Here is a 17213-nt window from a genome sequence, read left to right on the forward strand (position 1 = left end):
CAATGGCCAGAGCTGGGCCAGGCCAAATCCAGGAGCTTCATCTGGGTCTCCCATCTGGGTGCAGAGGCTCAAGCACTTGGGCCATCTTCCACTGCTTTCCCAGGCATATCAGCAGGGAGTGGGATTGAAAGTGGAGCAGCTGGGACTCAAACCAGCACTCAGATGGGATGCTGGTGTCACAGGTGGTGGCTTAACCTGCTGTTCTACAACTGCCCCGTGACTCTTTTTCCTAAACAGTTTTTCTCATAAAGTCAAATGAACAGACACCCAAAACAGTCTCCTTTCAATTCTTCAAAAATCGGTTGATTAGGACTAGGGCAGGCTTCAAAGCCAAAGGTATTCAAGATAGTGACATTTTTGCCCAAAATTCGAAATAACACTGAAACCTGTGCTCTCCTTCCTCCTTCCCTGTCGTCTCCCTAGTCCCCATGGTGGCTCCCGGGAACGTGCGTGTGAACGTGGTGAACAGCACCTTAGCCGAGGTGCACTGGGACCCTGTACCTCTGAAAAGTATCCGAGGACACCTGCAAGGCTATCGGGCAAGTGAAGAGGGCTCTTCCCTGTCCTCCCTTAGTACCGGGACGTCAGCAAAGGCCGCTTGTCGCACACACGTCACAAGGTTGGAGCTGTGGGGTTCCTCTGCTCAGGAACTCGTGGACTCAACAGCTGGTTATCGCATCAGGCAGGGCCACATTGGAAGGACCCCATCCAGAGCTGACTTCCAGTCTCACTGCTTCCAAAGTGACAAGCAGAGGTTTTCTCCAGTGTTCTAAGATTCTGCCAGCTAAAAGATTAACATGTACAAAACCGGGGGAAATAATTTTTGGAAAGATTTATTTTACTTATTTGAAAGAGAGAGAGAGAGAGAGAGAGATTCCATCCTGTTTCATGCCCCAAATGGCCACAACGACCAGAGCTAAGCCAGGCTGAAACCAGGAGCTAGGAGCTTTTCCCACGTGGGTGCAGGGGCCCAAGCACTCAGGCCATCTTCTGCTGCTTTCCCAGGTGCATTAGTAGGGAGCTGGATTGGAAATGGAGCAGCTGGACTTGAGCTGGTGCCTAAATGGGTTGCCGCTGCAGGTGGTGACTTAACCTGCTACACCACAACACCAGCAAAGGAAAACTAAGTTTTAAAGAACTTGAATATAATGAAATGCACCTTGCTTTAAAGCAATATATACCACATGTGTTAAACACACAAAAATGGCCTGGTAATAATTTGGGCATTTTAAAATAATTTAGATTATAATTGAAGACCATATAGTTCCAACTGAGTAATTCTTGTAAACATCAATTGTCTTCCTTTTGGGAAGCACAGAAAAATGGATTCCTAGAAATTTTGATTAACTGACATACACCCAAAGAATTATTTTTGTGCTTGAAGTCTATGTGTGTGCATGCATGCGCGTGCGTACACACACACACGCTCCTTGATTTGTTAATCCTGACACCTAGCGTTCACTTTTTGTACTGCATCATGTTTGGTTCCCCTCCCCACCCCCACCCCCGCACTACCAGATTCTGATTATATGTTGACTTCTCTTGGAAATGCCTCTAAATCCCTAAGAAGAATTAAAGGAAACTTAATAAATAAACATAATTTAAGGAAACAAGTAATCACAAATTATGGATTTGCTATCAAAGTCAGTAGATGCTTATCTATCTCTAAAAATTTTGCTTACAACTTAATGCCAAGGAAAAGTTTTTAATTACACAGAACAGTTTGGCTTCATGGAGAATGCCTAGACTCAAAGTAGAGAGTCCCCTGTGGCTTTGGGAAAGTCCCTCGATAGCTCAGAATCTCATGTACCATAGGAATAATAATAATAAAAGCCTCACTGTGGCTTTTAGGATTAAAGTAAATCATATATCATACATGAACTTGTATTAACTCAGGAAAAGTATATAAATATGAGACAGTAATTTTTATTTTTTAAAAAAGAGATTTTATTTATTTGAGAGGCAGAGTTACAGACAGAGAGAGGCAGAGAAAGAGAGAGAGGTCTTTCATTCGCAGGTTCACTTCCCCAAATGGCTGCAACAGCCAGAGCTGGGCCAGTCCAAAGCCAGAACCAGGAGCTTCTTCTGGGTCTCCCATGTGGGTGCAGGGGCCTGAGTAATTGGGCCATCTTCTACTGGTTTCCCAGACCATAGCAGAGGGCTGGATTGGAAGAGGAGCAGCTGGGACTCGAACCTGTGCCCATATGGGATGCCAGCACCACAGGTGGAGGCTTAACCTACTATGCCATGGCCCCATGTAATTTTTATTTTAGGAACATTTTATGCAAGTGAAAGACTTAAATCCTTCTATTGCTATCCATTTGCTTGGTGTTCTGGAGAGGACCTACTGGGTCTTGTGTTATTTCATTTATTTCTCTTCTACTCTGAGAAAACAGGATAGCCCTGCTTTGTCATGTCATCTTAATTTAACTTCCCTCATTGTCTCTGGACTTCCATTCCTCTGGGCTCACAATCAGTATCCATTGGTTTTGCTAGTAACTTTCTTCGAAAATGCACCAAGGAATTTTCAAGAAAGACAAGTGTCTTCAATTTGTGAGCGTGAGGAATCTTGTTTGCTGCGTCGTGCTTTTCTGACTTGCATTCTTGCTGTTGCAGATTTACTACTGGAAGGCACAAAGCTTATCCAAAAGAAACAGACGTCACATTGAGAAGAAGATCCTCACCTTCCAAGGCAGCAAGACGCACGGCATGGTACCGGGGCTCGAGCCCTTCAGCCACTACTCCCTGAACGTCCGCGTGGTCAACGGCAAAGGCGAGGGCCCGGCCAGCCCGGACAGAGGCTTCCACACCCCAGAAGGAGGTATGGGATGGCCAGGTCTCTGAGATCTCAGAATGTAGGGTGTGGCCCGGGAGGCTTCCCATATAGTATATTCTAGAAGCTCAGGGCTATTTTCCCAAGCACCCACAAAGCTGACAGAACCGCACTCATGCTGCCCTAAAACACCCTCTCCCTCGACTTACACACTTTCTCCACATTTATGCTTTCCAAAACCTTGGCCATTTGGTGTTCACTTGGGTCGTTCACTGACCTGGGGCAAGTTCTAGAACTTCTCTGCACCCCAGCCGTCTCACATGGGAAGCGTATGACCTCAACGGGTTGAGCTAAGGGGACCACCTAGAGAGGAAGCTGTTCCTATCTGTTGGGGATGTTTCTAGAGCTTCTTTCTCAGCACACGTTCATAATCTGGAAGTTATGTAAATGTGGAAAGTTGTCAACTTGCGCTGAGTTAGAAGGTTGGACGTCTTGGCCATGTGGGTTGGAAAGAGAAGGGGGAATCATTATTGCAGGAATGGGTGGCTGTGAGTGGGGAGCAGAGAGGGCCCAACACACGCTGACGGGAAGAGGCAGACGGGAGTTAGGGCACAGGTGTGCTGGACTCTGGGTTACAGGGGAGAAGGAACCAAAGGGTAAGAAGGAGGGGAGTGAGTGGGAAAGACCCTGGAGCTCTATTTTTAAATCTGCATCCAGACAGCCATGAAAATAGACCAGACAGCTTCTGCGGGCCCCTTAGATCTTTTTGATAAAGGAATTCACAGACACATTCTGTCCTGGCTTAGGATTCAGAGCTCCTGATGTTGGCAGCTGCCCAGCAGCCTCCAGCCCTGTGGCCCAACTCCCCTTCCACGGCAGGTGCTTATCCTCAGTCTCAGTCTGCTCAGAGGCTCAGGGCTCCTTCCACTCCAGGCTTCCCTGCCTCTGGTCCTTTGGAAGGTACAGGGGAAGATGGCCCAGAAGAGATGATCTGATAAAAAGGGTTCAAGTACAAGGAAGAGAGGGGACAGCATGTCTGAAGACTTAAGGGGTTCCTTCAGGACACTGAGGTTGGGTGGTAGGAAACAGAAAAGAGAGGAAGATCAGCCAGGGAGGACCCGTATCGTGGCTGATCTTGGATGCTGTGGATGTTAACCTACAGCCCAGAGGCTCTTACACTGGGGACTGTGGCCCCGTAAGAGAGGAAGTGGCACTGAACAGGTATAAGGAGCCCTGTGAGTTTCCTAAAATTGCATGCAAAATGGGGGGGGGGGTGGTTCTAGAGAGAATTTTTGGCTGCCCTCGTTGGGCAGAGTGATGGAAGGAAGAGCAATGCCATTACTGGTTTTCTAGAGAACCTGGGAGGGAGCGCTATCACGGGTCATCATCGTGAGGAAGTGGATAAAAGGCCAAGTAGAACCTGACACCCCTCGGCCTTCCTTCCCGAGGGCCAGCACTGTGCCCATCACACTCAGCTCCTGTACACCTGTCAGCTCGCAGGAGGAGGACGGCCCTGCACCGGGGCAGGGATGGCCACAGCCCAGAGCCCCTCGGGCAGAGCGTTCTGTGTGCAGGCACCTGGTTGGCACAAGCAGGCCTCGATGGCCCAAAACACAGCTGCTCCCACACAGTGCTCTGGATAGAATGATTTCACTTAGTAACCAGTTTGCATTTAATGCAGCACCACTTGTGAATCATGGAAGTACTCTCACCGCTAAAAAGTACTGGATTTGAGCCCGTGTAAAGGCATGTGTGTATTGAGAGGATGGTTGCATTGAACCTAATGGAATTGATAAGCAAAAAGGGAGATGAAAATAACTAAACGAGGACTAATGTATTTCAGATGAGTCAGGAATGAGTTACTGAAAACACAATTGACCGGTTGTGTGAGCGTGGGGTCATGTACTGTTTTATTGCATTCTGAAATATTCATAAGCCTTTGTATTGACTGTGTTCTCATTCAAAGTCCCCAGTGCTCCCTCATCTTTGAAGATTATCAATCCTACGCTGGACTCTCTCACTCTGGAATGGGACCCACCAAGCCACCCCAACGGCATTTTGACTGAATACACCTTAAAATTCCAGCCAAGTAAGTTGTTGGGAGGAGAGGAGGGGAAATATTTTTTAAGAACTGTTATGTTTTTAAAAAACACTTTTTTTGTATCTAGAATAGATATATAAACCTTCAAGTATAATTTCAGCAAACTTCAAAACATGTTTTTTTCTTAAGATTTATTCATTAATTTGAAAGTCAGAGTTAGAGAGAGAGAGAGAGATCCTCCATCTGCTGACTCACTCCCCGGATGGCTGCAATGGCCAGTGCTAGACCAGGCTGAAGCCAATAGCCAGGAGCTTCATCTGGGCCTCCCACGTGGGTACAGGGGCCCATGCACTTGGACCATCTTCTGCTGATTGCCCAGGCACATTAGCAGGGAGCTGGATCAGAAGTGGAACAGCCAGGACATGATACCCAGTTACCATACGGGATGCTGGTGTTGCAGTTGGTGGCTCCACCCACTACACCACAAAGCTGATACAACTCAAATCTTAGTTTTTAAAGAAAAATGATGTGTAGACTATTGAAAATTAAGTAATCTGTAGAATTTTGAGGGTAATGGAAAAAAATGTAGACAAATAGACCTAAAAGATAAGGTTATTTGGTGCAAAAAAATTTTTTTTTGAATCCAGTGCGTTTTCCACAGCCTTTTAAAAAAGACCCCTACAAAGCAGACCATTGAGGATAGAGTCCAGGTGGGCACTGTCTTCAGTCCAGGCAGCCATTATCTGTAATTAGAAGATGGCAAGAAGAGATTTCGTTGGCAAAAGGCCTCTGAAGAAAAGATTTGGGATTATTTAATAGTTTGTGGCTCCACCTCCAAAACCACAAAATAAAAAATGCTGGTGTCATTCAACCAAACAATTGCTCTGGCTTTTAAGCCAGTGGGAGCATAGCCCCATATTGTGTTATAGTATATTATACTACACTATCGGATCTGTCAAAGGTTATCACTTGGTTATATCAGGCCAGGAGTGAGGAGGATTAGAAAAGCCAGTGTAAGGCAGATGTGACATTTCTGGTTGACATATTTATTTACAATAGTATTCCTATCACGATTAATGGAGAATGCACTTGCCTGTTATTTTCTGATCGACAGTTAACAGCACACATGAATTAGGACCTCTGGTCGACTTAAAAATTCCTGCCAACAAGACACGCTGGACTTTGAAAAATTTAAATTACAGCACTCGGTATAAATTCTATTTATATGCACAAACATCAGCAGGATCAGGAAGTCAGATTACAGAGGAAGCAGTAACCACTGTGGATGAAGGTAAGATGGGTATGTACAAAATCCATGGGATGATAAGTCTTGTGGGGTTAAAACACTTTTAGTTTATGCTTTCCTTCCTGCCATGGAATATCCTTCTTACCCAGTTAACACAAGCACCAGTTTGTAATTTCTCCTTCTCATATGTAGTGAAGTCCAAATAGTTATTTATTTCATATTGGAATAACTAATGGTATTTTTTTTTTCAAATCCATGTGAAATATTGGGATGGGAGTGAGAAATTACAATATTTGCCACACTGGAATTCAAAGTTATGGTGTTGTTTTTCCCTATCTGCAACTTTATGCATACATGTATGTGTTAGTACGTAGTCATATAATACATATAGATGCATACACAGATATGCATCCCCATATACACATAGTATATGTAATTCTAGTTCTGGTTATGACTCACTGGAGAAAAACCATTAGTCCTCACATTGACTTAGGTTTCCTAGCCAAGAAATCAGGACTGTCCCTAAGTAGTGTATTTCTTTTTTTTTTTTTTTTCTTTTTTGACAGGCAGAGTAGACAGTGAGAGAGAGAGAGAGACAGAGAGAAAGGTCTTCCTTTTGCTGTTGGTTCACCCTCCAATGGCCGCTGAGGCCGGTGCGCTGTGGCCGGCGCATCGAGCTGATCTGAAGCCAGGAGCCAGGTGCTTCTCCTGGTCTCCCATGGGGTGCAAGGCCCAAGTACTTGGGCCATCCTCCACTGCACTCCCGGGCCATAGCAGAGAGCTGGCCTGGAAGAGGGGCAACCGGGACAGAATCCGGCGCCCTGGCCGGGACTAGAACCCAGTGTGCCGGCGCCGCAAGGCAGAGGATTAGCCTATTGAGCCGCGGCGCCGGCCAGTATATTTATTTTATGTTTGAGCAAGGGACTTTGTATTTTGGCATGCCATCTGGTACAGAGACAGAAAAATAACCTGATTAATGTCTTTAAAAAAGGCATTAACATGCCTTTTCATACATTTGGAAAAGCATTTTGACAGTTACAGATTCAGCAAAAATGATCAAAAATATTGTACAAGATTATCTGGTTTTGCATGTTGCTAAACAGTAGAATGGCTTAAGAGGTATTTACTTATCTACCATAGCATAAGAAACTGACATTTCTCACCATACGTGGTTTTGAAATATCCTATACCAGCTTAGATACTAGGCAAGCATGCATAATGCATCCTAAATAGTATGTGGATTTGAGTCCTTTGTAAGTTTGGGGACGCTGACAAACCTTTGTCCCTGGTACCTAATGTGGATGGTACCTTCATTCCTCTTGCATGCCATAGTATTTTGATAAGTGTTTTGTATCGCTATACATGCTCACAAGTGTATTACATCTAACTATATAGTGTCCTGTTTCTGTTTCCCTCATTAAAGCTGGTATTCTTCTACCTGATGTAGGTGCAGGCAAAGGTAAAATAACTCATCTGCATGACTTTCTACATGTGTGAAATTTGCAATGTTCAACGTGGGGAAGTGCAGCATGGGTAAAAAAGACAAAATAAAATGTGCTTGGAACCACCAAACTAAGGAGAAGATCTTGGCTTTACAATTAATGTCTAATCTTATTTACAATTAGAAAGCCACGTACTCAATTCTCCCCAAATTTTTTTTATCAAGATTTATCCCTGGTGCAGATCCCAACCTTAGCTTTTAATGATACGATTTTGGCTGGATCAGACAGGATCACCACTGTGGATTTGTCCCAGATCCTCCACATGGCCATGCCACGTAGCAGGAATTCAGAAGTACCAGTCCTGTGTTGAAAAGATCCTGTGAGGATCCGGGTCGGCCCAGCTTCCTGTTCTCATCTGATAGAGCTGCACTCCTCTCAGACACACTGCTGCCATCACATGCCACTATCCACTTGGAACTCTGGGTTAGCACCCCTCCAGCTGGGCTGGGACGCAAAGTGTCCCTGCTGGGACTCCCGCTACAGAGCAGGGAGACTTCCCACACACTCTGCTTGTTGTTTTTTCCATCTTGTCTTCAACAGGCTGTTCAGGGTTCCTACTGGGACATAGCCAGCCATCCGCAAGGGGTCACTTCTGTTCTCCTTTGCCTCAGACAGCTCCTGAGGTCAGAAAGGCTTTTTAGGGGAGATGGTGCTTGAGATGCTGTAACCTATCATCCACCTGTGCAAATGCCGGAGTGCTTTAGGTCTCTGACCCTTGGCTATTGGTTGACCAGTTGGCTTTGACAAAGCTGCAGTGTCCTGGCCACTGGCTGTTGTTTTTCTGAGAGTGCTCTGAGTCATGGGTTTTCTTGGGCTTTGCAGGCCACATAAGTGCAAACAGGAATGAAGAAACAGAAGACCAGGAGCTATATGTGCTGTGCCTGAATTTATTTAGTTCTTGTGAGCTTGGGCTTGATGCATTTCTTCTGTTTTCTTAGCAGTTCACTTACCTTCAGAGCCTTGGTAAATTGTAAAATCTACATTAGATAGATTTTTGGAGTGACTGGGTAAGAAGTGTAGCCATTTCCAGCAAACTTGATAATGTTACATTCATGTATTAGACTTGAAAGAACAGACACTTGAAAATTCAAAACTCCCGAAGCATTGTGGAAAGATGTGAACATATTTCTATGTATGCTTCTTTACCAGAACAATTAGGTAGCAAGTAAACTCATAGGTTGTTGTACAATGCTTTCCTGATGTCTGCTCATCAAAGCTTTTAGGTAGAAGCCAGGCCTCTCTCCTCCATGGTGGCCACATCCCTGTGGCTGTGCCAAGAGTTGGTGGCAGAGAAATTGTGCATCCCCGGGCTGCCTGTGAGGACGTGTGACCTTCTGTGGAGCTCTGGAAGAAACATCATTCCCTGCTTTTGATCAGTGAAAGCTCAAAGACGTCTTTATCAGTAGAGTTTTGGGTTGACTACTTGACGAATCTAAAACTGTTGTGCATGACAGGATTACCTCAGTAGCTGTTGAAGATTGGTTCCAGAATGCCCCTCGGATGCCAAACCCCTTTGATGCTCAAGTCACTTCTGTGAAATGACCTTGTGCTTGAGTATAACCTGTGCACATCCACCTGGAGCCTTCAAATCGCCCCTAAATGACTGCAGTAGCTAACACAGTGTGAATTTATGTAGAGTTATCATTGTTTGGGGGCACTCATGACCAGAAAAATAGTCTGCATGTGATCTATGCAGACATGGTTTTCTTGTGGAGTATTTCCTATCCCCTGCAGGTTGTATCTTTGAACTTGGAACCTGCAGACGTGGAAGCAGCTGTGTCATTGCAGAGACAGGCTAATATGGGATGTCTGGAAGCTCATTAAGCTCTGGTATTAGAATCAGCTGGACCTCAGATAAGACAAGGAATAATGTTTTAAAAACAGCTAAATCTGACCTATTTTCAATATTTTTTTACTAGTGCAGTAGTAATTAAGCATTACTAACATAAAAATGAGATCATGTTGCCATGAAGACTATTAACTCCTTAAGTAGAATTTGTGAATCTGAGTGATTCTTCCTTTAAAAATATTATTTTCAATCTAAGGATGAATTTGGTGTGCCTCTCTGTTTCCCTTCTCTGTGTGAGATTTAGTTCTCTACAATTCTTACAAATTTTAATTTTTAAGTATATCTTTTATATTTTAATTTAAAGCAGCAAAGCAGGGGATAAATGAGATGTAGCTCATTGAGAAAAAAACATGTTATCCTTAGCTATGGAAGCATCAACATCTAATGTGACTTCATTACAAATTGTCATTTTTTTTCCGAAAGTGATTTTACTTCACTTCTACTTGAAGAAGGGAAAAGAAATGCACTGAAGTTTATATTTTTATTGTTTTCTTACAACATTTAAAAGATGTTAAGGAAACCTAGGCTTTGAGTGTGTGGTTACAAAGAGATTAAATGGTAAAATAGAAGCCAAAATAACTCAGTTAATGATATTATCCTAGGGACTCAATGGGTGTTTTTTTGCTCAGTGAGTAAGTGAATAAGTGGGGATTAAAAGGAGGGAGAGTTAGAAGTCTCTATGAGGCAAGTGACCAAACAGCATAACTTCCGAAAGTGGTAGTATTGTCTCTCAGTGGCTTTAAGAATAAGCTAAATAAAAGTTTCCAGTACACAAGACATTTTTATTAGCTACCATTAACAATACAGTGATGTAAGTTAGATTTTTGGAACGTATTCATCATAAGATAAGGGTACAAACTGTCAGTTTGTACCCTGTGTCCACCATCGCCCCACTTCCCCAACCCGTCCCCAGCTCTTAGATGCCTCTATACTACTCTCTGATACAGAGCCTTTTCTGTGTGACTTGTGGAGATTTTACATGCACGTGAGATCACACAGTATTTGTCTTTCTCTGCCTGGTTTGACTCAGTTAGCATAATATCCTCCAGGTTCATCCATGTTGTAGCTTATATCCGAACTTCCTTCCTTTTTATGATCAAAAGCTTTTCATTATATATATTTACCATCATTTATCTATCATCTGCCAGTGGACCCTTGAATTGTTTTCATAATTTGACTATTGTGGCTACTGCTTTGCCCATGGGTGAGCAGGTACCTCTTTGAAACACTGATTTTATCTCAAACCTGCAAACAAAAACAAAGTAGTTGTAGGAGAAATTCTAGAAAGGAAAAAGAGCCTCCACAAAGACCACTGTATGTGAGAAAACAAAGCTAAATTCTCCTCTGTCAGGAGTATTTTATGGTTCTGTCTTAGCTTTTTCTATAGATGGTCCAAAACTAAATTACACATAGCTCCATGTTATTATCTCTGTTGATTGATCATATTCCTGTCATGATTTGTTCCTTTAAGAAGCAAATCTAAGAAAACTAAAATGAATTAGGTCCCCAAAAAACTCTGCATAATTCAATGATCGGTTTTGCTTTCTGTCCTTTCCTTATTCTTAGCTCAAAAAAGCGTGAAATATGCATGTGTTGCTAAATTAAATTTCAGAGGTCAAGTGCATGGTTTAACTTCTGTTTTTAGTATTTATTTACTTATTTCAAAGACAGAGTTACATAGAGAGGTAGAGACAGAGACAGAGAGAGGTCTTCCATCCAAGGGTTTGTTCCCCAAATGGCTGCAACAGCCAGGCCTGGGCCAGGCCAAAGCCAGGAGCCAAGAGCTTCTTACAGCTTCTTACGTGGTTTCCCACATGGGTGCAGAGGCCCAAGGATTTGGGCCATCTTCCACTGCTTTCCCAGGTGCATTAACAGGGAGCTGGATCAGAAGTGGGGCATCCAGGACTTGAACCAGTGCTGCAGGCCAGAGCTTTAATATGCTGCATCACGGTGCCGGCCTTGTGATTTAACTTCTTTAATGCACTTCTCTTTTTGATGTTAAGACAGATTTTTTTCATTAAACTTATTTCAGCAGAATCCTTTAGCTTTTAAGTTATGCAGCATATTTTAAAATTTAATTATAGAGTCTGAATAAACCCACTGATACTTTCTGAGTTACTACCTTAGTACATTTTCTCTGGGGTAGTATATTGATTTTATTTTTTAACTACCCAAGTTATATATAAATAGGTGAGTTTTAATTTAAGCTATCCAAATAGAGCTGATAGAATCAGACTCAGTTACTCAAATACTATTTGTGAATGACTTTAGGTACTGTCATTACTCAGTAGCAAGCAGCATTCATAATTTGGATTTTTAAGAAGCTGTTCAGATTACATTATGAATTTTCAGAAAATGCTGTGTAGCAAATACAACAGGTTAGGCTTTCTTGCTCTCTGGGGTGTGTCACGTAAAACAGGTCTTGCTCCTTCATTTCTTCCTCCTTAACCTCAGGTAGAGTGTATCGGGCAATCAGAACTCAAAAGTAGCCAGGTGGTGTGGAGCCTGATTTTGAAATTGATGTCCCATAAGGACTTCTGTCCCCAGGGTTCCTCCACAATTCCCCTGCCTGTCTTACATCAGTAACCAAAGACCATGGTCTCCTGGAACTGTGTCTAGTGGGCAACAGTTCACATGGTTCAGAACCTATGGAGTAGAACCCAGACATTTTAATATCATACAGGATACTTTGATATCAAATTATTTCCCAATGCCGTAATCTAGCCAAAGAAAACCCTTTCAGTAAAGAGAGTGAAGTGTAAGCCAATCCTAAATTTCAGCAGTGAATTTGAACTTAGTTTTATTTGCACTACTTCAGCGGATTTAGGCTTACTTTATATCTGCATGGATGGCGCTGAAAGAGGATTGTTTGTTTTGTTTTTCTGTTGTGTGTTTAGTTCAGACAGTAATTTCCAGGATCAGCAATCTAACTGCTGTGGCTCCTGAGACCTGTGTCAGTATCCGTTGGGAATATGAGGGCCCAGAGCCCGTGAACTTTTATGTTGAATATGGTATAGCAGGCAGTAAGAAACAATTTCATTACCAGGTCTTTAATTAATGGGTTTACATTTCAAGAGAAGAAAAATGTTGTTAAGGATTTACTGTCAGTTACCTTGAAAAATAACTTGATTCAATTAAATGAATCAGTTATCTAAAAAAAATCATAGTGAATTATGCACATAGTATAAATATTTTATGTATAACTGGAAATACCATTTTTCATGTTATTTATATTGAAGGGCATAAATTACATTATATGTGTTATTTTTCGTAGTGTGGTACCTACAACTGCCTCTATACCCACAACATGTAAACAACAGTAATAATTATATTTCTCAAAGTGGAAGCAGCAGAGAGGAAAATTTCAAATTTGACCTCACAGGAGCAGAAATCAAACCAACTTGAAAATACTCATTTTGCACAAACTAACCCAACAAGGTTTAAACGAAATTGCGTAGCATGAACCCACTGGAGGAACATGCATTGTGTTACAATATTCGACATAACCCCAGGTCAGTCACTCAGCTTAGAGCCCCGCCACCTCTGCTGGGGGAGGGGCAGCTGTGGTTCTCAGCATTCAGGGAAGCCCGGGGTCCCTCCCTGAACGTAGTGAGTCCTGTGTATAATGACCTGTGCGGTCACTGAGTATTTGTGACAAGAACATGGTCCAACTTTCTGCTTAAGGCGTTATCATGCAAATAAATGTTTTTAAGGGGCTGGCGCCATGGCTCACTTGGTTAATCCTCCGCCTGTGGCGCCGGCATCCCATATGGGCACTGGGTTCTAGTCCCGGCTGCTCCTCTTCCAGGCCAGCTCTCTGCTGTGGCCCGGGAAGGCAGTGGAGGATGGCCCAAGTCCTTGGGCCCTGCGCCCACATGGGAGACCAGGAGGAAGTGCCTGGCTCCTGGCTTCGGAATGGCGCAGCGCGTCGGCTATAGTGGTTATTTGGGGAGTGAACCAATGGAAGGAAGACCTTTCTCTCTGTCATGCTCTTTCACTGTCTAAACTCTGCCTGTCAAATAAAAAAAGAAAAAGAAAAGAAATAAGTATCCTTTTAGAAAGACCCATACTCATATTTGAGAAAGAATCTCTAAACTGGATAAATTTGATGGACTTTAAATTTGCCAAAGATTCATCTTGTGACTCTTAAAAAGCAATTCGTCCCATAGTTCACTTAAGCCGTTTAATGTATGATCTTTCTTTTTATAAAACATCTTTACAGAAATTCAACAACTTCATAAGGCAAAGGAGGATAAAGAAATTTCTTTTGTATTAAAAACAGGAATAAATATACTTATTTTGCAATCTGGATATCTAGCCAGTTTTTCTTTGAGGCTATTTTTATGTAGGTCTTCATTTTTAAAAAAAATTATTTTTATTTATTTGAAAGAATTACAGAGAGAGGTCTTCCATCCTCTGGTTCACTCCCCAAATGGCCGCAATGGCCAGAACTGAGCCGACCCGAAGTCAGGAACCAGGAGCTTCCTCTGGGTCTCCCATGTGGGTGCAGGGGCCCAAGGACTTGAGCCATCTTCTACTGTTTCCCAGGCCATAGCAGAGAGCTGGATCTGAAGAGGAGCAGCCAGGACTAGAACCGGCGTCCATATGGGATGCCAGCACTTCAGGCCAGGGCTTTAACCCACTGTGCCACAGCACTGGCCCCTGTAGTTCTTCGTTTTAATTGATTTATTTGACCTGACTAGAATTGTAACAATACAAAATGGTAAACCCACATATCCTAGATTTTGTTTCTAGCTTATAAGGAATTTTCCTTGCTTGAAGCATAAAGTGACTTCCAGTCCCTCAAAATACTCAAATTGGTTGTTTTTGCAACAATTCCATAGGCAAAGCAGAATGGAGAAAAGAAATTGTCAATGGTTCTCGTTCTCGGAACTTCTTTGGGTTAAAGGGGCTAATACCAGGATCAGCATACAAAGTTCCGGTTGGTGCTCAGGGGTGCTCTGGTTCTGTGAGTGCAGAGGATGAGTCTGAGACAGGCCCAGTGAGGTGCACAGCACCCCAGGGCTGGCTTCACAGTCAGAGGTAGGGGCTGTGTCTTCACAGGTGGAGACGAGGCTGGTGGGACTGTGTTGTAGGTAGGGAGGGACATGAACATCTTTCTGTGGGGCCCTTTAGCTGTTTGGTTCAAATCAATTACAGGATTGAGCAAATCAACTTTTGCCATGGTATTACCAAAAACATATTTAATATGTTAATGTCTGACCTACATAATGTAGATAATTCCATTTTTATATCCCTTACATGTACAAAGTGCCCCTCTGAATTCAACTGAAGTTGTTGAAATGCTTTTGCATTTGAAGTAACATCAAAAAATCACAATTCTTTGTACCAAAATGGACTACAGCACAGCAGATCCCAACAGGGTGTGTAGATAGCTGATGTTTTATTGAATTTCCATGGAACAAGAAATTTTGCAATTCATGTATTACATTTTTATCACAACAAATTTGACTGTTCTAACAAAAAGTTTTCATGTGAAATACAAGAATGTTCCTATTTGCTTACAAGATGAGAAGCAACCCTGCCTGCTTCTGAGTAAATGAGGATTTTGTGGTATGCATTCAGTTTTTGGTTCATGTCCCTAACTGTGTTCAGTCACTTCATGCCTTCTTCAGGAAGTATTGTGTAGCCTGTAGAACTCATAGACAAGTTGTGTTTTTTGTGTATCTTTTATTCACAAAACAGGATGATTTTTAAAGTAATTTTTCATAATTGAGGAAACATCCAATCATAGGTGGCTTAAAAGAAGAAAGAAACCAAAAGTAATATTCCATGATATCCAACTATAGTTTTTAAATCTCCTTTTGCTAAAATCATAATTTTCTTTAAAAATTTATTTATTTATTCAAAAGGCAGAGTTACAGAGAGGCAGGGACAGATAGAGAGAGAGGTCTTCCATCCACTGGTTCACTCCCCAGGTGGCCACAATGACCAAGCTGAGCTGATCTGAAGCCAGGAGCCAGGAGCTTCTTCCCATTCTCCCACATGGGTGCAGGGGTCCAAGCACTTGGGCCATCCTCCACTGCTTTCCCAGATCATAGCAGAGAGCTGGATTGAAGTGGAGCAGCCAGGACTCAAAACGGTGCCCACATGGGATGCCGGCACTACAGGCAGCGGCTTTACCTGCCACACCACAGCGCCAGTCCCTAAAATAATAGTGTTTTAACAAAACATACCTTCCCTGCTATTTTGTTCCTTTTTACTCCATGTCCATGTATGTACATACTTCGAGGAAAATGCTATATTACACATAAAAGGGAACTATCGCATCAATTCACAGTCTTACAAGGTTATTGTGTTACTGATAACATTTAATTTGGAAACATAAAAGCTTAAGTAGATATTCTGTGCATACGGAGCTGGCAGGGACTGGACTGTCCTCAGCTCTCCTCTAGGCTGAGCGAGTGGTTTTCTCATTCAGTCCTTACAGCAACCCTGTGAAGCAGGCACTGTGACTGCCCTCTTCCACCTCGTGTCAAAGCTCAGAGAGGGGTAGGACCTCCCCGGGTCGCCAGCAAGAACAAGGTGAATGTTGGCATGAGACGCTCAGCCTTCCAGCACCAGGAGAGAGACCCTCAGTACACCCCAGGCCCAGGCCCACACCAGAAGGGAACAGATCCTCTCGGAAGTGACTGCTTCCGTAGCACCTAGTGTCAGCTACTCTGCAGCCCTAACGGCTCCACGTGTACTCCCAACTTGCAGGAGAGTTAGATGCACCCTCAGAGTCAAGTAGCATCATTTTGTTGTTTTTTGACCTCTTACAGGACACAAGGCAGGCCCTTTAGAAAGCTGATTCTTCCTCAGCGGTGTGATGCCGCTGTTCCAGCAGCAGCTTCCAGGCAGCTGGAGGAGAGGGATTGTGATGGGTGGGCTATTGTGTACCAGGGATGAAGAGACAAGATGAGGAGACACACCACTGGTTGTCACTTTGTACACACAGGTGTGACCATCAGGAGGCGTAAATACTGATTGGGCCCTAATGACTTTAGTTAGCATATTGCCCCTAGGAGTGAATGCCATCCCCATTCCAGAATCCTCCACTTGGCGTCGCTGCAGCTCCCGTCTCCCTTTCTGTTTCTGTGGCTCTGTGCTTAGTACAGAGTGAACACTGGTGTGAAGCTTCATCGTTGGCTCTTGCTCCTCCACGCCAGGTGTGAGAGCATACTAGCTGGCTAATTTTTAAACTCTGCATTCTTGAGCTGCTTCTCTCTCCAAGTTTTGCTCATTTCAGGAACCCTGATCCAACTTTTGTGTAGGCTTCATGGATAATAGGATACTATCTCTGCCTTTTGTAGTCTGAGCTTTTAAGGTCTATTTCTTCTTCTCCTGTAACACACATTGAAGACCAAACAAGACTGCAAGTGTCGGGGCTGGCACTGTGGCATAGCAGGTAAAGCCGCCGCCTGCAGTGCCAGCATCCCATTTGGGTGCTGGTTCGAGTCCTGACTGCTCCACTTCCGATTCAGCTCTGCTATGGCCTGGGAAAGCAGTGGAAGATGGCCCAGACACTTGGGCCCCTGTACCCATGTGGAGCCCTGCACTGGCTCCTGGCTTTGGTTCAGCAGCACAGCTCTGGCCTTTGTGGTCATTTGGGGAGTGAATCAGCAGATGGAAGACCTCTCTTTCTCTCTCTCTCTCTCTCTCCCTCTCTGTAATTCTACCTTTCAAATAAATAAATATTTAAAAAAAAGAATGCAGTGTCCCGAGGCTGTGTTGCTTCCCCATACTGCTGCATGAATCCATGAGTGCCACCACACCTGGTATCGCCAGGTGTGACCTGC

The 17213-nt window shown here is 43.5% G+C and overlaps 1 protein-coding gene across 25 annotated transcripts in view; it reads left to right on the plus strand.

The window, feature by feature from the left end:
* NRCAM (neuronal cell adhesion molecule) overlaps positions 1-17213 on the plus strand; it is a 325016-nt gene that overhangs the window by 287945 nt on the left and 19858 nt on the right. For 13 of the 25 annotated variants that reach the window (XM_070071138.2, XM_008258359.5, XM_051849677.3 and 10 more), the window contains 5 exons: positions 424-539; positions 2617-2821; positions 4740-4862; positions 5929-6105; positions 7484-7519. In XM_070071138.2, the coding sequence (XP_069927239.1) occupies positions 424-539; positions 2617-2821; positions 4740-4862; positions 5929-6105; positions 7484-7519 (657 nt within the window). The remainder of the gene's footprint in view (positions 1-423; positions 540-2616; positions 2822-4739; positions 4863-5928; positions 6106-7483; positions 7520-17213) is intronic. The other 12 variants (XM_070071141.2, XM_008258365.5, XM_051849679.3 and 9 more) reach the window with 1 other exon arrangement.

Source organism: Oryctolagus cuniculus, chromosome 3, assembly GCF_051225735.1.
Source record: "Oryctolagus cuniculus isolate XC-2025 breed Fujian yellow rabbit chromosome 3, ASM5122573v1, whole genome shotgun sequence".
NCBI lineage: Eukaryota > Metazoa > Chordata > Mammalia > Lagomorpha > Leporidae > Oryctolagus > Oryctolagus cuniculus.